This window comes from Pelodiscus sinensis, chromosome 17, assembly GCF_049634645.1.
Source record: "Pelodiscus sinensis isolate JC-2024 chromosome 17, ASM4963464v1, whole genome shotgun sequence".
Taxonomy (NCBI): Eukaryota; Metazoa; Chordata; order Testudines; family Trionychidae; genus Pelodiscus; species Pelodiscus sinensis.
Genome location: NC_134727.1, coordinates 39,440,616 through 39,467,523, shown reverse-complemented (window position 1 = coordinate 39,467,523; position 26,908 = coordinate 39,440,616). Strand labels below are relative to the sequence as shown.

General features: G+C 51.1%; 1 protein-coding gene across 4 annotated transcripts in view; it reads left to right on the top strand.

Moving 5' to 3' along the window:
* Window positions 1-284: 284 nt before the first annotated feature.
* ADAM19 (ADAM metallopeptidase domain 19) overlaps window positions 285-26,908 on the top strand; it is a 60,899-nt gene continuing 34,275 nt past the window's right edge. The window contains exons 1-4 of one of the 4 annotated variants that reach the window (XM_075900628.1): window positions 285-310; window positions 629-766; window positions 5,266-5,354; window positions 9,572-9,642. In XM_075900628.1, coding sequence (XP_075756743.1) covers window positions 5,277-5,354; window positions 9,572-9,642 — 149 coding nt within the window. In that variant the 5' untranslated portion in view covers window positions 285-310; window positions 629-766; window positions 5,266-5,276. Of the gene's footprint in view, window positions 311-628; window positions 767-1,954; window positions 2,100-2,308; window positions 2,495-5,265; window positions 5,355-9,571; window positions 9,643-26,908 lie in introns of those variants that run through there. The other 3 variants (XM_006138294.4, XM_075900625.1, XM_075900626.1) reach the window with 3 other exon arrangements.

Here is a 26,908-nt window from a genome sequence, read left to right as displayed (position 1 = left end):
ACAATGGGTACTTGAGAACAATTGGCACCTTCTCTTTCAGCTTCATGTGGCATGAACACTCTAATTGACTATTTCTTTCCCCTTCCCCCCCCCCATCCCATATTTATTTTGGAAGTGGACCTTTATTAACTCCATTCATCTGAAGAAGCAGGTTTTGCCCACGAAAGCTCATGATATCTCTGTACGTTTTGTTAGTTTTTAAGTTGCTGCCAAACTATTTGTTGTTTAAGTTTTTCCAGTTACAGACTAACACGGCTCCCCCTCTGAATCTTTTGCCAGAGGCAGTTACAGTGGACTCTCAAGAGTACTGGTAAGTCTAAAATACTCTAGGTCTCTCCAAATGAATATGTCTGAACAATGCAAAGGATGTGTTATATATAGAATAAACCACACACAAGCAGGCAGTGTGAGGTTATATTTTTATAGAGGGGGTTTCCGACTGTAGATTATGAGGTCAACGCTCATATTACCAAAATCCAATTCTAAAAATGCCATCATGTAATTTTTTAGAATTCTTGGGTGCTACCAAAAATCACAAACACCCGACTGACCTTGACAATGATTGCGACACGGTTTCCTTTTCTCTTTTTGAGGTCTTTGACATATATGTCTTTGCTTCTGTCTTCAGACGGAAGAGTAAATGGGGGAGCTTTGGAAGAGGGTTTCCAACATTATAGGAAGTCGGATAGTTTTCAGAAATATGCCAGGCATTTACTCAGTCTCTGCATAAGTGTCTCTTCTTACATTGCATTACTCCAGCTCAGAGGTACGTTCATGTGAGCCCACCTCCCCCTCTCTCCCCATGCGTGAGGATAACATCACGTGATCATTCTGCTGTTATTGCCATGTAGCGGCCTGCTTGAGCCAACGTGGTTGGTTGCCCCTTTCACTGAACTGCTGCCCTACAGCATGTCTAAGAGTTAGAGTTTGGTATCATAGCTAGGAGTGGTCCTGGCAATACTATCTGGTCCCCAAGTCCTTTTCTCCCCATCTCACCACTCGGTCTCAGGCATGAGCTCATGCAGATCCAACGTACACAAAGCTGACGACTCTCCACAGCTGCCTCTTTGATAGTCTTCTCCAAGACACCCAACCCCCCTGCCTAGCAGGGCTGTGTCTGGAACAGACCTTCCTTCTCACTCAAAATGGCAGCTAACCACATACAAAATGGGAGACTGGGTACCAAAATGAAAGGGGCAAAACAAAATGGAGTTCACGGTCTGATCCAGACACCTTCCCTGTCAGAGTTTCCATCCTGTGGCCTCCACAGTCTTACCAGAGGGCTGTGTCTAGACTGGCCAGTTTTTCCGGAAAATCAGCTGCTTTTCCGGAAAAACTTGCCAGCTGTCTACACTGGCCGCTTGAATTTCCGCAAAAGCACTGACGATCTCATGTAAGATTGTCAGTGCTTTTGCGGAAAAACTATGCTGCTCCCATTTGGGCAAAAGTCTCTTTTGCGCAAAAGGGCCAGTGTAGACAGCTCAGATTTGTTTTCAGCAAAAAAGCCTCGTTCGCAAAAATGGCGATTGGGGCTTTTTTTGCGGAAAAGCGCGTCTAGATTGGCATGGACGCTTTTCTGCAAAAGTGCATCGTTATAACGCAAACTCCGCGCCAATCTAGACGCTCTTTTCCGAAAATGCTTTTAACAGGTTGATTCTGCTTCATGAAGAAATACTTCCTTTTGTTTGTTTTAAAGGTGCTGCCTATTCATTTCATTGGTAACCCCTAGTTCTTATGTTATGAGGACAAGTAAATAAGGATTTCCTTCTTCACTTTCTCCATGTCTGCCATCATTTTATAGACCTCTGTCATATCCCCCCTCCCCCCCCCCCCAGTCTCCTCTTTTCTAAGCTGAAAAGTCCCAGTCTTTTTAATCCCCCCTCACATGGCACCGTTCCAACCCCCTCATCATTTGCCTTCCCTTTTCGGACCCTTTTCCAAAGCCAAGAGATCTCAATTGGGAGGAGAGGACCAGGCAGTGGTGGAGATGTGGGCGCCGCACGGATGTATAGAGGCGATCAGATCTCTGATTCCCTCCCCCTTTTGTAAGGAGATTCCGGCTCTGCCTCCCCGCTGGCTTCCCCTGCGGGGGGTTCTAGGTACCGCTGACCTCCACCCGGGAGCCCCTCTCTGGGGACCGGCTGGGCGCTGCGCTGCGCTGCGCTGCGCGCCGGGGCGGGGCGGGGATCCCGGCGAGATGCTCAGGGAAGGATCCTTTTTTCCTGCCCTTGAATGAAACACTGAATGGGCGGGGAGGGGGCGGTTCAGCCTCGCCCCACGTCTGGCCTCCAACCCCCCCCCCCCCCCCCCCCCCAGTGTGGGCAGCGGGGGAGGCGGCTCGGAACCAGCTCCCGGCTGAGCGGACGCGCGGCGGGCGAGGAGGAAGGCTGCCCGCCCCGGGGAGCCATGCCTGCGGCTGCCCGCCCGGCCCGGGGCCCCCCGGCTGCCTTCCTGCTGCTGGCGCTGGGGCTGCTCCCCGCAGCCGGCGGGAGAGGTGAGTGCGGGCGCCGCGGTGCGGAGAGATGCGGGGCGGGGACGCTGCGGGGGAGCCGGGTGGGGCTGGCTTGGGGGGGCTTCATTCCACCCCTCGCTAGGATGCTCTGCGCCCCCCCTTTAAATCTGAACCGCAGCAGCCCCGCCAGCCTCCTCCCGCATCCCCGAGCCCAGCCCGGCCTCTGCGAGCCCCCCTTTTGCGCTGTGTCCCAGGCGCGTCTGCGGCGAGGGGCCGGGGGACCGGCGTGCGCCCCCGGGGCTGCCTCGCTGCGTGGGACTCAAAGGTTCCGCCTCCCCCTGCCCCGGGCTCCTGGGGCGAACCCCTCGGAGCGCCCGGCCAGCAGCGGGTCTCTTTCGGCAGCTGAAGCGGGTCCCATCAAATCTAGCTAGTCCCTCTCCGTACACCCCGGAGTATGTGGAACCAGAGAGTCCTAACTCTGGGATGGGTGGGGGCAGGCTGACTCTAGCCCCTTCCCACTGCCAGTGGGGCCAGAGTCGCTTCCCACTTCCAAGGACCTAAAAGGGTGTCCCAAGGTGGAGGGAGAAAAATTGTTCTCCTTGGCCTCTGAGGATCGGACAAGAAGCAAGGGGCTTAAATTGCAGCAAGGGAGGTTTAGGTTGGACATGAGGAAAAAATTCCTGCCTGTCAGGGTGGTGAAACACTGGAATAAATTGCCCAGGGAGGTTGTGGAATCTCCATCTCTGGAGATATTGAAGAGCAGGTTGGACAGACACCTGTCGGATGATCTAGAGCAGTGTTTCCCAATTTTATTTGGCCACGGAGCCCTTTTAAACGTGAAAGAATTATGCAGAACCCCTATTAACAGTCTGCTATATGGAGCGGAATAAGAAAGGATAATAGCAAATGCTAAATAAGGTCATGAGATCCACACTTGGTTTCAATTGCACACATTTAAAAACAAAAATCACATTTAATGCATATGAAAAATAATGCTCAAAACCTAATATGCATGAAATATTATTATTTTAACTAATAAAACGTTATTGGAATGGAATTTTTTCACAGATTCCTTATTTTCATGTCGTGGAACCCCAGGGTTCCGTGGAACACTCGGGAAACACTGATCTAGACGGTGCTTGGCCCTGCCGTGAGGGCAGGGGACGGGACTGGATGACCTCTCAGGTCCCTTCCAGTTCTAGTGTTCGGTGATTCTATTCCACTCGCTGTCACTCATCCCATGTGTGTCATGCTGTGACATCAAGAGTTTTACATGACACCTGCTTCACATGCTGGACAGAGCGATGCAGCTCATTTCAGATCTCTTCCCTCGGGCTAGGGCGGCAGGCCAGGATACAAATCAGATAGAAGGCGGCTGGAAAAGCCGCTAACGCTAGGTGAGTTGAGATGGAATGGGGCAAGGACTTCTCCCTGCCCCCTCCAGACCTGCAAAGAGCTCTGTGGAGCACAAACACTTCTTTTTCGCAGTCCAGTGAAAGATATGAGCCCCCTCCCCCCCACACACACCTGGGGGAAAGAACAGGTTCGCTGTAACGGGAAGAGCATCACCGGGCATTGAGGCACATGGGTGGTGCTAGTTCAATTCAAACCAAGATAATTATTTAAGTGCTTTGGGGAGTTCCCCATCTTTGTTCCAGCAAGTAACACACCTTTTAATCCACCTCCTTAAAAACCCTCTTCGGCCATAGCTGCTTTGTTCAGCTGAACTTCCCGGGAGTTTGTGTGAACAACCAGGAATCCTATGGCACCTTCAGGACTCACAGATTTATCTGGGCATCAGCTTTCGAGTGGGTCTTGGTCCACAAAAGCTTGTCCCCAGATAAATCTGTTAGTCTTGACCAGGGGTTCCCCACCCTGGTCTTGAAGGTGCCACCGGACTCCTCATTGGTTTTTCGCAAATGCAGACTAGCTACCCCTCTGAGACTTGCCGTGTGGATAGTTCTGACAGGCCTGGTCCAGAGAAGTGCTGAGCACGGGGCCCCAGTGGGGTGTTTGAAGCATAGGAGCTCCCTCATCTACATCGATCAGATTTCTCCTGTGCTTAACTTTAAGCATGTGCTTAAGTGCTTTGCTGGATGAACGCCTGCACCCAGCACCTTGCAGAACAAAGCCCCGCATACAGCTGCGCCTTCAGAACTGCAGATGTGCAAAATGTCCAGGGGAAACCTTATCTGCTGCTCCGATAAAACAGTGTCCTTAAATGTGCATAGAGACCTTCAAGGCCAAATCATTCCAATGGCTCCTGGGGTTTTGCTGTTTATGTGTGGTCCTTTGAAGGGCCCTTCAACTTTGGAAGCCCCGGGGCCCACAAGGATAGTCACAGCACATGCCGAGGGCCGCAACTTAAATATGGTTGCATAGACATGCAAATATATATGCAAATATATGCAAATAGATTCTTTCACACTGACGGGCATGAATAGAAAGATTAAGGCAAGACTACACAACACACAGGCCCCATTTAAGTCAGTTCTGCTGATATTAAAAAAATGCAGTACTTACCCAATTTCCACCCATATGTCAGCACTTTTAATGAGAAATGACAGCCCAGGAATTGAACTACTAAAACACATAGCAACAGAAGACCATTGTATCGACTACTTTTTTGTTTTGGATCCCACCTATAGGCTGCAAATAAATGGGCCACGGGCCTCATGTGGCCCGTGGGCCACGTGTTGAGTAGCCCTGCATTAAGTCAAGAGCAAAACTCCCGTCATCTCTGCTGTGGCAGGATGAAACACTGAGCTTTGCAGTGGAGTTTTGACTCTGAGAAACTGTCTGTGCTTCCCCAGGACAAAACAACATGGTTGGCCCACACCTATACCGGGAAGAAATAACACCGCAGTGGAAAGCAACAGCAAACCCACACATCAGTATGAAGGTATGTCATGTGACCATGTGGTCAGGAAAGGTGTTTGGGGCTGTGTCGCCTCCCCAGCTGAGTGGCCCTTGGGTGCCAAGGAGGGTGAGATACAGAGAGGGGAATGGAGCGAGGTTCACCTGCTTCCTCTACATCTCCATTCAGGATGTTCCTCTCTGTGGTCAAGTCTAGGGGGAATGGTCTGGCCTGACTGCTGCACCCGGGTGTGGGTGTCCTGTGGATATCGTGGGGAGTGCTCTTAGGAATAAAGGCTTCTCACAGGAGTAATGTTTTTCAGGGTGAGTTTGGCCTCCCCGTAACCCCAGGAGGCAAGACTCCAGGGACTTGACCAAGGTTACACAGGCAATCGGTGCTAGAGCTGGTCAGAAGACCCCCATCTGCTGAGTCCCAGTCCTGTGCATTATCTGCAAAACCTTCCCCCCTATTCTCAACCCACACATCCGTTTTCAGGAAGAGGAGTCTAATAACCACACTAACCAAAACTGCCGAGTGAGGTCAAAGGCAAATTGGAAATACCCAGGGAGAGGAACCTTCACCATTAGCCGGAGGCTAAGTAGTAACAGTCTTAGCATATGCAGGGTATCCGTCACTCAATACCATGAAACCTGCTGGGAAGCTTTCCGTGGAATGTGATGAGCAGGCGCTGTGGTAGCTCCTTTGCCCACTAAGTAACATCATCGCAAAGGTACAAGAACTAGGGGTCACCGAATGAAATTAATAGGCAGCAGGTCTAAAACAGGCAAAAGGAAATATTGTTATAGATAGTTAACCTGTGGAACTCCTTGTCAGAGGATGCTGTGGAGGCCAAAACTATTTCAGGGCTCAAAAAACAATTAGATAAGTTGGTGGAGGATAGGTACATCAATGGCTATTAGCCAAGATGATCAGGGACACAACCCTGAGCTTTGGGCATTCCTATATCTCTGACTGGGTGACAGGGGATAGATGCTTTGGTCTGTTCCTTCCCTCAGAAGCACATGGCATTGGCCACATTTGGAAGACTGATGCAACACTGCTCTGGCCCATTCCAGTCAGATGTATTATGGAGGTACTTGGTTATTCTTAGTCCCAGACTTGTTTCCAAAGAGCACAAGGCATCTGACCAGTATGTGCCCTTAGACAAATCCGTCAGATCCTAAAGTCCTTGATCCATGTTTCTTCCAGCAAATTCTCAGTGGATTTGAGAACCCTGCTAGCAACAAGCAGGCACGAGCTGTCTGATGGAATCCTGAAAACAAAACGTGATGGGAGGGGGAAGAGGAAATGCAGTCAACATCCAGTGTCGGGAGAGATTCGGCCAGGCAAAAGGCCCCGAGCTCCCTGCAGCTGTGTTTGTGCTAAATCTCCTGTAGCACCCTAACAATCGATCGCTGCTGAGCATCTGCAGTTCCCCAGGATTCTGGAACTGGGACTAACACTAATGGGTCTGAACACACACCTTGCCTGGGAGACTGTTTCAGCAAGCAGATCTTTAGAGTGCTCTTTTTCTGTATTTTTGTTTCACTTGATTTCTGTGCTTCCAAGGGGGAGCCGAGTTAGTCTGTAACTGGAAAAACTTAAACAACAAGTAGTCTGGCAGCACCTTAAAGACTAAAAAAATATGTAGCTGGTCTCAGGAGCTTTTGTGGGCACCACCCACTAGATTTCTGTTGTGTAAATCCCCTGGTGCATTGAGTAAGGCAGATGAGGAAATGGCCTGTTGGTTAGTTCTCGGTAATTCCTTATCTAACAAGTCTAATAGAGGAACAGCACAGCAGTGGTTACTGCCCCTAAGAGGAAAATTCCTTTAAAAGCAGCTCTTAGAATATCCACAACCGTACTGAGAAAAATCTTGTTTCTTCATTGCGCTGAATCAACTTACCTTTTCTGGATCAGACCCCGTCTGCTAAGCCGCGAATTTTTATTGCTCTGTGGTCATTTACAGCTTGTGTCTGCCCTGAACCGCCCCGTGTGCCGTTATGTGAATTAGTGTACAAATAAAATCCTGTACTGCAATAAGTCAGTAGCACCAGACACATCTAGTAACAAGGTGCTTAGCTGTAGTTTATATTTCTGATCCCCTCCTGTGTGTTACAGCCTCAGCATAATTGCAATTATAATTATCTAACTGTAGCTGCCTAATAATGAGAGTAATTATAATGTAAAGGCTACTGGGAACACCTTTCAGGCAATGCATCCCATCTCGCAGGTGTCTACACCTCACCCGAGTACAATGTACTTCCAATTTGCCTTCTTCCAGCCATATCATTTATTTAAAGCTATAGCTAGATAGAGCTGTGTACAGGTAAAGCAAGTTCTAGATCTGTAAACTGTGGGTATGGATCTGTCTATATTGACATTGGAAATGATATTAGGACCTTCACAGAAAACCATGTCTCTGAGTACATCCTAGGCCACAGTGTCTAGCACACAGTGGGCAATAAAACAGCAGCAGTTACCAGGTTAACCCCTGGCAGGCCACTGCCACTATATTTACCTGCGCCTCCTCAGGTACTGGCAATTGCTGCTCCCATTGGCTGCAGAGGCCATTCCTGGCCAATGGGAGTGGCCGGAAGCAGCACAGACTGGGACACCGCTTCCCGCAGCTCCCATTGGCCGGGAATGGTGATCCGCAGCCAATGGGAGCTGTGATCGCCCGTACCTGCAGAGGCACAGGGAAATATAGTGGTGGGTGCCCACCAGAGGTCTGGTCTGCGGGCTGGAATGTGCCCACCCCTCGTCTAGCAGCTGTTGTGGCTCGGCAGGGCTGCTGTTTCAGTCTATGTTGAGTAGCTTTTCCAGAGAGCAGACTTTATGCAAATTGTGCCTGGTTTGTACGAGTGGTGCAACACTTCTCCTGTAGAAGAAAGCTCCTTTGCTGGACCAGCCTCTCCGCAACCTAACTCCCCGCTGCTTCGGTTTAATTTTGCAGGCCATGAAGCAGGACTCAGTGAGGCACAAGACACCTACAGGCTTCAGTTTGAGAACAGCCGGTTCGGGCTCTAGTGGTATTAACCAACGTCCTGGCATTCTCTAAAGAGTTGCTGTCACCGCTTCAAATGTTATTGTAGACAGGGCCCAGTGGTAGGGCTCCATCCAAACAGAGCCGGGATTTTTTCAAAGAAGGCCATGGGAATTAGGCATCATGTTTCCAGTGAATACTAATGGGATTGGGGGACCTAGCTCTCCTAGGGTGCTCTGAAAATAGACCTGCAAGGGGATCTGCTAAATAGACTCATCATACTTCCCCATTAAATATGTCCCTGAGTGGATGTGGTAACAGATAGTATCAATTTGGTTTGAGGGCCCTACCCAATTTACGGTCCGTTTTGCTCAATTTCACAATCATGGGGTTTTAAAAAATGGTAAATTTCATGGTTTCAGCAGTTTACATCTGAAATGTCCCAGTGCTGTACTTGTAGGGTCCTGACCCAGAAAGGGGCTGCGTGGGGGTCGCAGGGTTATTGCAGGCGGGTCGCGGTGCTGCTAACTTTACCTCTGCGCTGTTGTTGGCAGTGGCGCTGCCTGCAGAGCTGAGCAGCTGGAGATGGGTGGCTTCTGCCTAGAGTCCAGCTCTGTAGACAGAGGCACTGCCGGGCTGCAGCACAGAAGTACGGGTGGTACGGTATTGCCAGCAGAGCCAACAGCCTTGTTGGGCCCTGGGGCAAGGTCGGCGGAAGGGGCGGGGCCAAAGGAGAAAGGGGCAAGGCCAAAGGCGGAAGGGGCAGGGCCAAGGGGTGGAAAGTCGGGGTCTTTAGCACCACCAAGACCACAGCACGCCCACCCCACCCCTCCAGCCCCTCAGTTTGAGAAACACTGGTCTCCCCTGCGAAATCTGTGTAGGGTAAAAGCCCACAGAAGACCAGCTTTCAGGGAAGGACACCAGATTTCATGGTCTGTGATGCGTTTTCCATTTGGTAAGGCCCTGGCCCTCTGCTAAGAAATAATGGAAACAAAACTCTGCATCAGGCCCATTTGTGCAAGGCAGGTTTTCTGTTGATCAAGCATTTCCCTGGGGTTCTAGGCATGGATCCTCTCCACATGCCTAAAGAAGCCAAACACATTGTTCCTCTTCCAGAACGTCCCACCTCCCTGCCTCTTAGGCACACCTGGGGGGCGGGGTGCTCCTGGCGGTAGGGCGGGACAAGAAGAGGCTTGCACTGGCAGTGATGACGAGCACTTCCTTTGCTGTATTGATCTTGCTGTGTGTGTGATGGCGGTTTCTCTGTTGCATGCAGCACCCACTCAAAGCTGAAGTCAAGCTGACCGCGGAGGGGAAAGCGCTCATCCTGGATGTGGAGAAGAATGAGTAAGTGGGCTGGTCCATTGCATGCACTATGCAACCTTTTCCCCCAAGGAGATGAATAAAGAGCTGATTCAGGGCCCACTGGAGCTCTTGACTTTGGATCACGCCCTACAGACTGGTCTAAAGCTAAAGCTTACATTGACCGAGTCCCTTGCTCAGGGCTGTGAAAAACTACACGCCATAGGTAGGTCGACTTTAGCCCTCACTGCAAACACATCTAGGTGGACGGGAAAAGTCTTCCATCGACTGCTATGGATTAACAGTGTCAATTGACAATCCCCTTTGGTCAACGCAAGAACCATCTATGCTGTAGCTGTCGTGCCGTAGTGGGTTGCCGTAGTTTAGACATACGCTCACTGTGGGAAATGCCACTCTTCGGCATGAACGGTGAACTCTGGGTCTGACCTCCAGCTGGGACATTGGTGGAGTTCCACAGAAGTCACTGTAGGCCAGCCGCAATCTGGCCCACAGCATACAGACCCGTGCCATGTAACAATACCAGCACTAACTAGACTGGTTTCCTCTTACTCCTTCCTTGATGCCGGTGAGCTGGCTTGTTCGCACCATGGTTCGATGCTTTATCACTTTTTATATGTCACGTTACTCGTAGGGGTTCCATTCCAGGTCTCTTAGGAGTAACTGTAACTCACACACCTGCTGGGTGTGGTGCACGGTCCCATCTAGTGGCACTGAGACCACTTAGAGCAAGAATAATGAGTGTCTTCCACAGGCATGGCTGAGAGCTGGCTGGCTTTTAGCTCATGCAGTAGAGGATCATGCCCTAAACTCCAGAGGCCCCAGGTTGGATTCCACCTGTCAGATTCTCTAATGCCAGGGAAACCCACATTTCTTGAACGCCTCTCATCCTGAAGTGCCTAAAGAACTGTTTTCAGGTGCACTGATGGCAGAAGTTCAGCCATCTCTGGGAGAGCATGACAGCTGGCTAACAGCACACAGCCATTTGAGTCAGGAAGGCTGTGTCTACACTGGGCCACTTATTCCGGAAAATCATCCGCTTTTCCGGAATAAGCTGCGAGCTGTCTACACTGGCCTTGAATTTCCGGAAAAGCAACGACGCTCTACTGTACAAAATCAGCTGCTATTCCGGAAAAACTATTCTGCTCCCGCTCAGGCATAAGTCCTTATTCCGGAACACTGTTCCGGAAAAGGGCCAGTGTAGACAGCCCAGTAGTCTTTTCCGGAAAAAAGCCCCGATCGCGAAAATGACGATCGGGGCTCTTTTCCGGAAAAGCGCGTCTACATTGGCCACAGATGCTTTTCTGGAAAAAGGGCTTTTCCGGAAAAGCAGCCTGCCAATGTAGACGCTCTTTTTCCGGAAATACTTATAACGAAAACTATTCTGTTTTAAGCATTTCCGGAAATTCATGCCAGTGTAGACACAGCCCTCGGGTACAACCGCACAGCAGGGTGATTTCAGAATAACTAACGTTATTCCAAAATAACATAGTCTGCGTCTGCACACAAGCGCTTATTTCGACATAGTGTCAAAATAACGTCCAGCCAGAGGACTTCTTACTCTGATCCCTGTAACCCTCATTGTACGAGGATTAAGGGTAGCGGACGGAGAGTGCTCTTTCTCAGACTTCCTGCTGGGTAGGCAGTGCCAAAAGGCAAATTAAGCTATTTTGACTTCAGCTACGCTATTGACGTAGCTCAAGTTGTGTAGCTTATTTCGGATTTAGCCCTGCTGTGTAGACGCACCCGAAGCGAAGAATACTGCATCCAAATGAAGTTACTGGTGGATGTAGGCAGACAGAATGATTGTGCTGCTGGAGTCTGGAGGTAAATTCTTTGCTACTTTCTATCCCAGATTCTTTGCCAGGCAAGTGGATTCGATTCTAATGACAGAAGAGCAGCCAAGATTTTTCTTATGGTAGCTGGCCCTTGCCAATTTTAATCCATTGATGTTGGATTTCGTTCTGTGTCTGACTTCTGTATTGAATTTCAGTGGAGTGGTTTTATTTTCAGTATCCACTAATGTATTTATACCCTGGACTGAGCCCACTTACCGTATTTAAGTATATAGTGCAGACATCCCTGACCAATCAAACCTAGAATCGCTTGTCCCCTTCCCTAAGAGTGAAAGGAAATGCTGCACTATGGATATACAAGTGTAATTATCAGAGGGGTAGCCGTGTTAGTCTGGATCTGCAAAAGCAACAAGGAGTCCTGTAGCACCTTATAGACTAACAGATGTATTGGTCATAAGCTTAAGCAGATCTAAAGGTAGCCATCCTGCAGCAAATAAACTTCAAGACCAGACTTCAAAGAGAAACTGCTGAGCTACAGTTCATCTGCAAGTTTGACACCATCAGCTCAGGATTAAACAGACGGTGAATGGCTCGCTAACTACAAAAGCAGCTTCTCTTCTCTTGGTGTTCACGCCTCCAGATCAGCTGTGGGCCCCATCCTCCCTGACTGAATTAACCTCGTTATCTCTAGCCTGATTCTGGCCTGCATATTTATACCTGCCTCTGGATATTTCCACTACATGCATCTGACGAAGTGGGTTTTTGCCCACGAAAGCTTATGCTCCAACACATCTGTTAGTCTATAAGGTGCCACAGGACTCCTTGTCGCTTTTACAAGTGTAATTAGTGTGCTAAACAGGAGATGATACAAATATTCCACTTAGGAATGGTGTTCCTGGCCTCCGTCTGCCAGGGGTTGGGAATGAGCAATAGGGGAGGGATCACACGATGATTCCCTGATCTGTTCACTCCCTCTGGGGCATCTGGCATTGGCCACTGTGGGCAGACAGGACACTGGGCTAGATGGACCTTTGGCCTGACCCAGTCTGGCCGTTCTTGTGTTACCAGCAGCATTGGGTTCTGAAAACACTGGAGCAGCAGAGAGACCAAACTTTGCTGCCATTGCTAGCGAAGTTGGGTGTGCACAGGCAAACTGAACTGCTGATGGCAGCTGTGAGCCGTGGGGATCTCTGAAACAATGCTGGAAACGATCTAACTGCTATTGTAGGCAGGACAAAACCACGGGGGTCTATTTCCTCTGACTGCCAGATCTTCAACCTGTGACAGCATTTGTGCATTGCAGGACTGCAGTGGTGAATGTATTCACAGTCCTGGTGGAGTTGGAATCCTAGGGTTGGAAGAGACCTTAGGAGGTCATACCCTCTGCTAAAAGCAGGAACAATCTCAACTAAAACTTCCCAGCCAGGGCTTTGTCAAGCTGAGACTTAAAACCTCTAGGGATAAAGATTCCCCCACCTCCCTAGGGAACCCATCCCAGCGCTTCACCACCTAGACCCCTCCCCACCTCCGCTCCACTGCAACTTGACACCATTGCTCTTCGTTCTGCCATCTGCCACCACTGAGAACAGCCTCTCTCCAGCCTCTTTAGAAAGGACCCCCCTTCAGGGAGTTGAAGGCTGCTATCAATCCCCCCTCACTCTTCTCTTCTGCAGACTAAATAAGCCCAAATCCCTCAGCCTATGCTCATAGATCATGTGCTCCAGCCCCCTCAGCATTTTTGTTACCCTCTGCTGCACCCTCTCCAATGCATCCACATCCTTTCTGAAATGGGGGGGGGGTATCCAGAATTGGACGCAGTACTCCAGATGTGGCCTCACCAAAGCCTAATAAAGGGGGATAATCACTTCCTTAGCTCTGCTGACAATGCTCCTCCTAATGCACCCCAATATGCCGTTAGCCTGCTTGATTACAAGGGCCCCCTGTCAACTCATATCCAGCTTCTCATCCACTATAATCCCCAGGCCCTTTTCTGCAGAGTTGGCAAAAGCAAAGCGTCCTAATGGAAACCCAAGTAGGAGCTTAATTCAGTGTGTGATGACATAACTTCCAGGTGCCTCTTGGGAGCTGTGCCGTGCTATTTCCATCCGCGGTCTGGCGCTCAGCATGCTAGTAAACAGGACTAGCATCGTGCTCCATTTGTGCTTGTGTTTACTTCCTGAGATAGGGCTTTCATTCAGCAAGATGCACAGACAGATGCTTCCAGCAAGGAGCGTGCTGGCTTGCCAGGATTAATAAAAGAAGTCTTGGTGTTTGAACAGACCGTATAAAGGCCCAATGCATAGAAAACAGAAAGGATACAAAACCCCTTTGAACACAGACTGCAGAAAAGCTTCCCCAGAGCAGAGAGGAGGCTGAGGCATGTTGTCAGACAGAAGATGGGACCCAGAGGAGAACAGGCAACGAGACAGACATTTAAGTTTAAGGGATAGCTGCAGGGAAACTGGCTCATTTGGCAGCTGAGACGCCTTGAGAACAGAGACATTACTTGGCCGACACTTTCAAACTCATTTAAGTGAGTTCCAGGGGAATTCATTGGCAGAAGGAGGACTGATGAAGCAGGCAGAAGAAGTGGGGTTCTCAGGAATAGGGCTGATGCTCTAATAAGAATCTCTCGCCCTTTGCAAGCGTTAATGAATGAAGCCTCCTCTTGCCCCTGGCACAGGGCATGTCTACACTAGGGCTGTGTCCAGACTCAGGGTTTTTTTCGAAAAAACCTCACCTGCGTCTAGACTGCAGCCGCGTTCTTTCGAAATTAAATCGAAAGAACGCGGCTTTTCTTTCGATGGCGGTAAACCTCATTTCACGAGGAAGAACGCCTTCTTTCGAAAGTTCCTCTTTCGAAAGAAGGCGTTCTTCAATGTAAATAGGGCTTCTTCGAAAGAGAGCATCCAGACTCACTGGATGCTTTTTCGAAAAAGCAAGCCGCTTTTTCGAAAGTTCAACGTGCAGTCTAGACGCTCTCTTTCGAAAGAGGCTCTTTCGAAAGTATCTTTCGAAAGAGCGTCTTTCGAAAGAGGCTTGCAGTCTAGACATAGCCTAGGAGATTATTTTGAAATAACTAAAATCGATTGAATAACTCCTGGAATAACAAAATCGAAATAGCGTGTCCCCACTATGGAGAAGCCTCAAAATGAGTCCGAGGTAGGCTCCCTTAATGTGGATGTGCTACCTCGACATAGAGCCCCAGGAAACGCTGAAGAGTGATTAGTCTGAATTACTCTGGGCAGTTGTTATTTTGAAATAGCGGCACTGAACCACCCACATGACTGCTATTTCGAAATAACTATTTTGAAGTTCGCATTCTTCTCCGAGGAAAGCAGGAGTAGAGATTTCAAAATAAGCAGCTAATTATTTCAAAATAACGGGCTTGGATGCCCCTCTTATAAATTCGACCTAAGGGGGACTATTTCAAAATAACTCCCGATTGTAGACCAGGGCTGAGAGAACTCTTGGTTTTGAAGGCCACGGTTATGTTGCACAGCAGAAATGTTTGGGCCACGTCCTTAATTTCATTGGGATGTAAACCAGGAGCTATTGCACATTTTCCCCCTTAACATGCTGCATTATGTAAAACATTCAGTGTATCTGGCTGTGGACTCCATACAGCTGCGTGTGGGCTTCATGCCTGAGTAGCTAACACCATTGGCTGGTTGTTGCTGGTAGGAAGAAGGGCAGAACCGTGATTCAGGTCCAGCGGAAGCTAGGCTGTAGCACATCACAGCTGAGGAATAGCAAGAGACTGTCCCCAAGAGCCACTTTATTCTTTTTTTTTTCATGAATCATTGAAACACGCAAGCCCGACAGCTGCAGGATTGGAAGGTCCAAGACTAGATGGAGAGAGAAATAGACGGAGGGACGCCTATAGAGCAATCCGACATTGGCTGTGGCTTAGGAATGGAAGCATCCGCCTTCTAAACCTTGGATGCAAACAGCGTTCTCTAAAGGCCTTTGTGCTTAATAAGAAACAGCTCGGAGCTGATGAGAGGGGTCTCCTGGAGATGCAGGGGAGACGCTATGGACACTGATCACAGTGGTCCCTGCTGACTTGGGAGCCTAGGAATGTGTCATGGGGCAGGTCTGGATGGCATGGGGCCCCTCTGCCAGGGATAACAGCCGATACCCCTCCGCCTGGGCCTGTTTCCAGAGAGTCTCTGTCACAGGGTGATGGGCCCCTGCAAGACTTCTCACCTGCCTCCCAGCTGGAGTTAGGAAGAGGCACCTGGGCGGGTGAGAGCTGCCTGGGACCCGAGGAGAGACCAGAGGAGCCGCAGGAGACCTGGCGGAGAGCAGTAGCTGTGAGCTGCTATTGACAAGTTCTGATGAAGGCTTGGGGAGGAAGGGGGATGGGGGCTGGATCCCTGCCCAGTTGTGGGAGGCCTTGAGGAGAGGGAGGAAGGGAGGAACGAGCTAAATCGATGCAAGCCGCACCCGGAGGTGTTGGCCTCTCCATGAGCAGGGGCAGGATGTACAGGCCGGCAGGGCTGGAGGTGGGACCCTCCCCTACACCCTCTGGCAGGAAACCTGGATGGAAGCTAGGGAAGGAGCCCTGGAACAAGGGGGTGATCCTGGAGCAGGATTCCCTGGGGGAATGAAGCTTCCTGGGCAAAACCCGGAGAGCGGAGCGCCGGGGCGGGGACTCGATGGCTACTGACCCTAAGGTGGCAAACTGGAACCGGTGGCCCTTGAATGGAACCGAAGGGCGTCCGCGTTATAACCTGGCCTGACTGAGGCGGCGGGAGGACCTGGGTTTACCCCGAGGGGCCTGGGGCTGTGAGGAGTCCAGGGGGTGGATTTTTGTCCCTCGGGAAGAGGCGATGCTCCTCTGGCGGGAAGGTTGAGGTAGGCTGTGCCTGGGCGGGAGAGGCCTGGTCAGAGGAAGGCAGCCAGGATGGGATAACAGGGCGTGGGCAGTGAGATTCAAAGCCCTCTCCCACCCGGGAGGGACGAGGGCGGAGCGGTGGTGGGGCCACGCCCCGGAGGCCACCCTGTGACCATCTCCCCAGGACGGGACAAGCTCTGGGACAACTGTAGTGACCTAACAACCACAGCCATGGGCCCCAGTTCCTAGGGAACCTCTCTAAGGAGCGAGCAAGAGGGGCTGCCAGAGACTTCATGGTTGGTGCCCCTAGAGGTCCACCTAAGCTGAGGACCATCTGGGGTGGGCCTCACCCGTCCTCGCCTCACATCAGCCTGCAGCTGTGGGGGAGACGCTGCCCGGAGTGTGGCCGGACAGGGACGCTCTAGTCCCTCTGAACCACGGAGGGGGTCCCAATCGCATCTGCCCGCTCTGAAGTGTCTCGGTAGGACCTTTCTCTCCAACCCGGTGCCCCACTCCACTTGGCTGGAGTCAACGTTCCCTCTGAATTTTTCCCCCTCTATGTGCGGAATAAATGTTACGTGTCCCGAGCCCTGCGCGGATGTGCACCACCAGTAGGAAAGCGTGCTGTGGGCGCTCTGCTAATCAGCCGGGCAGCGTTCGAAACTCTCCTGGGGGGGGCCGCCCAAGCGCCCAGCTTACAGGGAACCCTGGCTGCAGTGCTGCTGAAGTGTCATACTGGGAGCAGCGGGTTGGCTCAGCTCTTCCTCATGCAGGCAAAGCTCTTGCTGGCTTGGGAGGCGACTCGTTTGAAGGGGGGGAATGGCATCAGGCCCCCACAGGGCATTTTGAGCCACGTGCAAGGTGAATTCCATGTGACGGGAGGCAAAATGTACAGGAGTGAGCTGAGAGCGGTCAGCCTCCTCGCCCGGAGAGACCTCGCTGGCTCCCCGCCCAACAGAGACGTCTAATTTTAGACTCCTTGTCCCTCGCAGTAAAAACCTGCCACTTCTCAGCAGTGCCGTTTCCCTGTGCCTGAAATAATAAGGCAGCCCTGGATCTGATGCTCTGAGCTGCCTGATAAGGGAGCCGGGAGTCACTGTCCTCATTTCCTGCCTCTGCCGCGTTACAGCCCTGCTTTTAGTGACTGCTGGCGGAGAGGGGTTTGCCCAACAGCTCCCACCCAGTGTCCACCCACTATCCCTATCTCACAGCTTCCTGTATGGGGGGAAAGGGGAGTTGGGGGCATGGAGGTAAGTGGCAGGAAGCATTTGACCTGGTCAACTGTGCTCACGAAGGGCTTCTTTTATTGTGGAGATATGCAGCTGCTCTTCCTCCTCCTCGTTTGTTTGGTGTAACGCAGGGGAGGAGAGAAGGAAATGAGCCCCTCTAAATTATCTGTTCCACTTCCTGGCCGGGGAATCCATTTCCTTTCCTCTTGGCATGTTTGCATTCTCCAGGGCTAATTGCAGTGGAACGTGTGGCTGACTTTGCTCTGCAGCCATGAGTTTTTCTTCACTCGGCGCACAGTCAACCTGTGGAACTCCTTGTCAAAGGAAGTTGTGAAGGCCAGGACTTTAACAGGGTTCAAAAAAGAGCTCGATAGATTCATGGAGGTTAGGTCCATCAATACTTATTAGCCAGGGTGGATGGAATGGTGTCCCTGGCCTCTGTTTGGCAGGAGCTGGATATGGATGTCGGGAGGGATCATTTGATGATTCCCTGTTCTGTTCATTCCTTCTGGGACACCTGGCATTGGCCACTATGGGCAGACAGGACACTGGGCTAGATGGACCTTTGGTCTGACCCAGTCAGGCCGCTTTTATGTTCTTATGAGTTCGTTGCCTGGCTCTTCCCCCCCACATGGTGCCAACCTGGCCGAGAGGAGTCTTTTCAATGCCCCTACAAGCAGCTGAGTTTCACTTTCCGTGTGGGTGAATCGCTTTCCCTTTCCAGCCTGTTTCGCTGGAACAATAAATGAATTCTTGTTACCCCAGGAAAGGGCCTAGAGAAAATGGGATGTGCTGGATCCAGGCTTCATCTGCAGCTGCATCACCACCATCTGGAAAGAGCCTCGACTTCCAGCTGTTGGAAGAAGTGCCAGGTTTTACCCCCAGGACTCCAGGAGGGCTTAAATGTTTCCCTGCTTAATTGCAGTTGGATGTTGAAAAGCAGTCCTGACAACTGTTACTACCAGGCTGGGTGCTAGAGGGAGGGGCCGGCTGAGTTTCTCACCATAAGCTTGGTCGGGGGATTTTAGCAAGAGGGGGCAGTCTCTTCTGGTGCACCTGGGTGATTCTGTGGCCCTCCATGGAGCAGCCCCGCTCTGCGGCTGGAGGAATAACCCCCAAGTGCAGGCAAATCTGCGGTAGAAACCCTGGCGCAGGGAAGTGAATCCCTCCCACCCCCTGATGCTCTTGGCAATCGGTTGGGGCAGATTTATGGCTATTTCAGAGGAGCGGGATGGAAAAAATTCAGAGCCCTCCGTCTGCTTATAGACTCTCGGCTGTCGATCTCCAGACCAAACTGAAAACAGCTGGCGTTTCCCACCAGAGATGCATCGCCTCTTGGCTTCTGAACAACGGTGTCCCTACCCCCAGAAGAATGGCGTTTATTTAAAAAACGGCACCACCTCTGGCTGCAGCCTGACGGCCTTGTGCCATCAGCCCCGGCAGAGTGGGGAGCGCCTTGGGGCTCTTTAGAAGAACCCGCCCTTCTCCAAAGAAACCCACACGCCTCCCTCTGGAGCTGAGCTCAGCTCCGAGGAAGACCTCTGAGGACTGCGTCATTTCTGAGCGCCTCCCTTTGAGATGGTGGGTCGCCGAGGGCTCCCGGCGCACTGCACCGTGCGAGGCGATAATGCTTGTGAATATTTCCCTGGCGCGAAGACACTGGGCGACCTACTTAGTGTGGAAAGCCTGGAGGAGCCTTGTCCATAGCTGCATAGCGACTGGACTCCGGTCCTGTTTAAATGAAGCCAGAGAGGTCCTGGTACCTCTCAAGGAAATCACCAAGCAAATGGCTGGGAAGCTGCAAGGAGATTGGCTCTGTTGGCAGCTGAGCTGCCTTTGGGAACGCGGTTTCATCAGCCCTTATCTAGCCCTGGACTTATCTAAGCCCTGAAGCAGCCAAATGTTGGCTCCAGCGGAGTTCAGGGCTTACCAAGACCTCCTCCCCCGTCATCTCTCTGCAATTCCTGTATCTTGCTTTCTGCTGCTCTTGGGAGGTCCGGCAGGAAAAGCGAGAGGGAAGGGAGCCTTTCGTCCCAGTTCAGCCACCTTTCCTCGCACTCCCTCCCCATCCTGCCCAGCTGGCTGGGCGGCAGGTAGCGCTCTCCAGGTAACTGCAGCCGGGATCAGCAAGGGAGCGGGTTGTTTCCAGCTGCTTTGCAGGCTTTCCTCCACTCGTGCCCTGTTTCCTGCTATGGCCTCTTTGCCGGGGGCTCCGTGTCCCATGCCCGAAGTCTGCCTTCCCCTGGGACCAAGGAGGATGCTATTTGCGCTGTTTGCTTGTTCTGTTGCAAGTGACTTCGACTGTCCTGCAGTAACCCCACGGATGTGCCTCAGTTTCCCCAGGGTCTGCCCTATTAGCGGGACAGAGATGGGAATTTCGGTGACAGCCTCCTGCACATACACACCTGAGCCTGGGAGGGGGAGTGTGACCAGGCGACGCCTTTAACCCGGGAAGCTGGACAAAGGCTGGAGGCAGGGCTGGCTACCGGGGGAGACGGGATGCCGGGTGTGTGATGAGGCTGGCTGGCATGAGAGGCAGAGATGGGGGACAGGCTCCTTCCCCAACAGGGATGGGACTGGCTGCTTCTGGTTCCCACACTGACAAGTCTGTTCTACGCTGTGTCCCTCTGGACTAATGAACCTTCTGTTCTCCTGCCAGCTGAGCATCACCTCTGGCTGCAGATGGGGGTGCAGGAATGGTGGCTCCCCCACCCCTCGGTGACTCTGGGGGTCTGGATACTTGACCTGCCCTGTCTCTGTGTCTGACCCCAGGCCTAGACCCGTCCACGCAGCAGCTCCATGGCATTGAGATGAGCCCAGGACATCCCTGACAGAGCGGCCCGGGGCCAAGAACACTCCAAGCCAGTCTCAAGCAGCGCCTTGGGAAGACATCTGTCCGTCGTGGCACCGGGCCAGGCCTTCGCTCATTTGGCTGCCTTGCTCTGAGCTGACCTCGCTCCCCAGGCCAGCTGCTCAATGCAAACTGGCCGCAGCCGCCGCCTATTTCCTGCCAGCCTCCCGGGGAAGTGGGATGCGCTGGGGGAACAGCTGAGGTGTGCAGGTCAGGGAGGGGTGAGAGCCAGCCCCTCTGTTGGGTAGAGCAGCCTGAGAGCTGCTCTAACTTAGGCTCGGCTCAGCCCACCACCTGAAACTGCAGCCGAGATCAGCAAGGGAGCGGGTTGTTCCCAGCTGCTTTGCAGGCTTTCCTCCACTCGTGCCCTGTGTTTCCTGCTATGGCAGAGTGGGAGAAATAGCTTGCCAGCCCCTCTGCTGGCTGGCCCTCTGCCACCTTGCAGCAGGGGGATTGCCTCTGGGGCTGGCAATTTGGCACAAAGTGACTCCGTGCAGCCAGAGAAAGTGTGCTTGAACAGTGGGCAACGAAAGCCAGAGCCTTCCAGAGGTAAGATCTGCTGGCCTGGAGCCTGATCCTGCCTCCAGACTTCTGCAGAACAATGCCAGTTTATGCTGGTTGCGGATCTGCCCCATGGAGGCTTCGCAGAGACTTTCACACAGGCCAGAGCCTTGGTAAACACAAGCCATTTCCTGGACGTTAATGCAATTTGCTGATGCAACCGTCGTTTCTTGCAGATTCACGCTGAGCAAGCTCGGAGAGTCAGGGAGACGGTTGCAGGGAGAGGTTTCTCTGTCCCATGGTGTTTCAGTGATTATCTGATAGCTACGATATGCAATCACAGATCCCAGCACTACTGAAGGCTGAGCCCAATAATGAGGTGCCCAGTGATGAGCATTAGCAGAGCCGAAAGAGGCCGCAGCAGCCTTGCTGGCCTGGAAGGAAGTTTGAAAGCAGAGATAAAAGCAGGCGTATTCCAGACATCAGCTGGGCTCCAACAGAACGCCGCCATTATCGGCAGGGATGCGAGTGGCGGTCTCGTCCGGGGCATGAAAGTAAATTTTCTATGGCAGCCTGGTGAGGAAGAAAGAGGGGTCTTAGGAGATGAGACACTTGCAAATCTTTTTGGAGATATCCATTTAGCGCAGGGAAATGCAACCTGCATGGGAGCCTGTGAGTTGGGGAGGGGACCTGAAAAAAGGGAATAAAAAAATAGGAGGTTCTCCCTTCCCCCATTCTGTGTGATTTGTAAAGATAATGTAACAGGATTTATTCTCCCCCTAGAAAAGTCTGGTATTTGTTTAGTTTGCCTGGTTTCCCCCTTAGAGATATTGGGAATTCTCGTCTCTCCTGGTTTTGTTGGAGGACTTCTTGGATGACTCAGAGATGATGGATTAGGTCTTTCCAAGACTGGATCCTTATCAAAGCCAGCCCCAGCTTTTCTCCCAAGGATGTGAGTTTGATATAGGGCAAATGTGCTGAATAAAAATCCCCTCTCAATCAGTTATCACTTGGTATCTTTGGTGTCCTAAGCCTGCTAATTCTAAGGGTAGCTGAAACAAAAAACAGGACTATGTAGCACTTTAAAGACTAACAAGATGGTTTATTAGGTGATGAGCTTTCGTGGGCCATAGCCCTGTTTTTTTGTTTCAGCTACACCAGACTAACACGGCTACATTTCTATCACTATTCCACATCCAAGGGTAAGGATTTCCTGGATTGCCGAGACTTATGTGTGGCCTGTAAAAAGAAGCCAGCGCAAACACCCCTTTCCATTTTGTTACTTGGGGGAGGGTGGAACCCACATCTGCCAGGCCTTCTTTATAAAGCATACAAGGACACACATGCATTCTCCCCCCCTGACACACACTTTGAAGGTGACCTTTAAGAAATTCACTGCCTGAAATGTAACCAGTCGCAGTGAGGAGTGCCTGCGCACGGATTGGCACAGGGGCTAAGTATCACAGCTCCTCGCAACTGCATCCTCGCCCGATGCCTACACAGTCCGTAGTACCGCCAGGGCTGCTTTGTAAATATCAACAATCGGTCACTGCACAAGATCGTTTTACAGGGTTTTAGGAATGGGCTGGCTGGGTTTGGTCCAGCTCCACCCTGTTTTGCTGCTGCCAGGATGGAGACAGGTTCTGACCTTCTCATCTTCCACTCACAAGCCTGTCTTGTTTCCTAATTTTGCAAACTCAGCCATGGGGGAGAAAGAGGAGGAGATGGCAGGAGCATCGCCCCTGGCACCCAATCCAAGTGCTTGCTAGTGTAAAGCAGTCCAGCTTGCTGTGCCTTTCCTGTGATCCTGGGCACTTTCTTGAAGGCAGGGGCAATGTTACACAGAGTCAGGTCGTAAGAACAGCCTACTAGGTCAGACCAAAGGTCCATCTAGCCCAGTGTCCTGTCTCCCGACAGTGGCCAATGCCAAGTGCCCCAGAAGGAGGGAACAGAACAGGGAATCATCAAGTGATCCCTCCCCTGTAACCCATTCCCAGCTTCTGACAAACAGAGGCTAGGGACACCCTTCTTACACATCCTGGCTAGTAGCCATTGATGGACCTATCCTTCATGAATTTATCTAGCTCTTTAATGAATCCTGCTATAGTCTTGGGCTTCACAACATCCTCTGGCAAGGAGTTCCACAGGTTGACTGTATTGTGTGAAAAAATATTTCCTGTTTTAAACCTGCTGTCTATTAATTTCATTTGGTGACCCTTAGTTCTTGTGTTAGGAGAAAGAGTAAATAACTCTTCTTTATTCACTTTCTCCACATCAGTGATGACTTTATATGCCTCTATCATAGCCCTCCCCCCTTAGCCATCTCTTTTCCAAGCTAAAAAGTCTCAGACTTATTAATCTCTCCTCATATGGCAGCTGTTCCAAACCCCTCATCATTTTTGTCTGAACCTTTTCCAATGCCAAGATGGCTTTTTTGAGATGAGGCTTTGTAACAGGAACAAAGATGGGCTTATAATAGGGATGCTAAAAGGCAATGTAAGCGATTGTGCAAATTTCAGCGGTTACAGGGTTATACATGGGGCAGCAGCATCTCTCCAGGAGCAGGTGCGCCCTGGGAGCCGGCTGTTATGCCTGCTTATCTGCTACCTGTTTAAACAGCCACACTCTTACATCCCTAGCATATAATGGCACTCGGCCATGGACAGCCCAGAATCCTGCAGACTTCACAGCTTGTCCCCTTCCTCCAAGATGCATATTGGACTGAACCAAACCCCTGGATCCTAACATACTCAGGCTTCACTCTTGATGTAGTTAGATCAGAACTTTATGGCCTAATGTCAAAGCATACGGGTTGTGAACCTCATTCTCATTTGTGATGATGATGGGTTTTCCATCTCTTGGGGGTATGTCTACACTACAGCACTAATTCAAACTAATTTAATTCGAATTAATTAATTCGAACTAAGCTAATTCGAACTAGTGCATCTAGACCTAAAAACTAGTTCGAATTGGCATTTTGCTAATTCGAACTAGCATGTCCACGTTGAGTGGACCCTGAACCGAAGTTAAGGATGGCCAGAAGCAGTGCCGGCAGGGCATCAGATTAGGACTTAGAGCGTGGAGCTGCTGTCTCAGGCTAGCCGAGGGCTGTGCTTAAAGGGACCTGACCTCCTCCCCAGAGAGACAGTTCTCAGGGGTTCCCCACTCACTTGTCTATCTCGATAAGGGACAGCAAAGCAGTCCTGGCTTGGAGTGCCCTGAATGCCCACACTCGGCACATCACAGCACTCGGCCATCAGCCTGGCTGCACTTGCTGCAGGCTGCCATCCAGAGGGGAGGGTCAATCGGGGGGCTGCAGGAGAGCTTCCACCCTGAGGAGCCCGCAGAGCCACCCAGTCCTCGTACCCCATTCCTTCCTCACCTCCTTCCACTTACCCTTCCCTAACCCTCCTTCCTGATGTACAAAATAAAGGACACGTGTGTTCAAAAAGAGAAATTCTCTTTATTGAACAAAACTCGGGAGACTGGGAAAAGGAGGTGGGAGAGGGGAAGAGAGAGGGTGGGAGAGGGGAGGAGGAAACCTGGCAGGAGGGAGCTGGAAGGGGGAAGCCAGGGGAAGGAGGAGGAGGGGAAGTATCAAACTATGTGACGCCATATCTTCAGTTCTGTGTACAGATGTGATCTCCTCACCCCAGAAAAGATATTTTGGCCTTGGAAAAGGATCAGAAAAGGGCAACTAAAATGATCAGGGGTTGGGAACAGGTCCCATATGAAGAGAGGCTAAAGAGACTGGGACTTTTTAGCTTAGAAAAGAGGAGACTGAGGGGGGATATGATAGAGGTCTATAAAAGCATGAGTGGTGTGGAGAGGGTGCATAAAGAAAAGTTCTTCATTAGTTCCATAATAGAAGGACTAGAGGACACCAAATGAAATGAATGGGTAGCAGGCTTCAAACTAATAACAGAAAGTTTTTCTTCACAAAGCAAATAGTCAACCTGTGGAACTCCTTGCTGCAGGAGGCTGTGAAGGCTAGAACTATAACAGAGTTTAAAGAGAAGTTAGATAAAGTCATGGAGGTTGGGTCCATGGAGTGGTATTAGCCAGGGGGTAGAAATGGTGTCCCTGGCCTCTGTTTGTGGAAGGCTGGAGATGGATGGCACGAGACAAATGGCTTGGTCATTGTCTTCGGTCCATCCCCTCCAGGGTACCTACTGTTGGCCACTGTCGGCAGACAGGCTACTGGGCTAGATGGACCTTTGGTCTGACCCAGTACAGCCGTTCTTATGTTTTTATGTTCTAAGCTCAGGGCTCAAGGTCGGGGTCTCACTCGACCACCTTGATTTTCATGCAAACCTGCTTCTGGGTGGCCAGGCTGGCAGCTGTCCTGCCCTAGATGGCCACTTTCCTGTGCCTAGTGCGGAGGTCGTGGACGTTGGAGGCTTCCTCCCAAACCTCGATGAGGTCCACGATGTCTGCACTAGACCAGGCGGGCGCCTGCCTCTTGCGGCCCCAGGCAGGCTCCTGTGAGCCGCCAGCATGGTCCCAGGAAGAGGCGAAGGGCTGGGTGGCAGCGGGTGGCTGGCTTGTGCCGTGCCAGGTGCAGGGTCTGCTGGCTGGGTGCTGGCAGGCTTGCACCTGGCACGGGCACCGTAGCCAGACCGTGCCCCTTTAAGGGCTCCGGGGCTGGGAGGGGGGCAGACGAGTTTCCCTGGTGGTGCCCAGAGTGGTCACCAGGGCAAGCTGGGGAGGGCTAGCCTCCCACTAGTTCGAATTAAGTGGCTACACAGCCCTTAATTCAAACGACTTAATTCGAACTAGGCGTTAGTCCTCGTAGAATGAGGTTTACCTGGTTCGAATTAAACGCTCCGCTAGTTCGAATTAAGTTCCAACTAGAGGTTTGCCTGTGTAGCGCCTATGAAAGTTAATTCGAACTAACGGCTGTTAGTTTGAATTAACTTTGTAGTGTAGACATACCTTTGGTGTCTTCTGCAGAAGACTGGAGGAACTTGTGGCGAGATGTGTTAGCCAAACACAAGTTTTATTGAGCTCAGTACTGTAGTACCTGAATGAAAAATGATGAAAGGGCTAGAAAACATGACCTCTCAGGGCAGACTGAAAGAACTGAGTTTGTTTTGTTTGAAAAAGAGAAAGCTGAGAGGGGACAGGATAGCAGCTTTCAAGTATGTAAAAAGATGTTACAAGGAGGAGGGAGAAAAATTGTTCTCCTGGGCCTCGGAGGGTAGGACAAGAAGCAATGGGCTTAAACTGCGGCAAGGGAGATTTAGGTTGGACATGAGGAAAAACATCCTACCTGCCAGGGTGGTTAAACTCTGGAATAAATTGCCTAGGGGGTTGTGGAATCTCCATCACTGGAGATATTCAAGAGCTGGTTGGATCGGCTTCTATCAGGGATGATAGACGGTGCTTGGTTCTGCAGCGAGGACAGGAGACTGGACTTGGTGACCTCTCAAGGTCCCTTCCAGCTCTATGATTCTGTGACTCTAAGGAATTACTTGCACTAATAGACCAGGAGGTCCCTGCAAGTCCCATGGTCTTACGTTCTTAAATTCTATGACCAGGTCAGATTAGATGACCACACATTCCCATCTTTGAATCTATGTGCCAATAGTAGCAGAGGTTCCATGACCCCATTGGTCTGGGCATTGCTCAAACGCATAAGAACATGCAGTTCCTGTCCCAGAGAGTTTGCAGTATAAGCCTCAAGTGAAATCTTGTGGTTTTCTTCCTATCACATCCCCAAGTCTTTGCACATCATCTGTGGGCTGGAAATGATCATTAGTGCTGCTGTATGTCCCATGGGCACCTGGCTGGTGCCTCAGTGTTTACTTTTAGCAGTTTTATTCATTTATTTATTTTACCATCTGATTTGGATGAAACCAGGGGCAGATTTACGAATGAATCAAAATACAAGGGTGGCCGGAGGGGGTGAGGGGGGGCTTGGCAGGGATGTTAAATCCCATTTAATCAGTTAACTCATGCATGTCCAAAGTCCGGCCCGCGGGCCAATTGCGGCCCGTGTTCCAGTTTAATACGGCCCCCCAGGTAATTTGGCAATATCTATCTTTTATGGCCCCCAACGAATCCATATGTATTG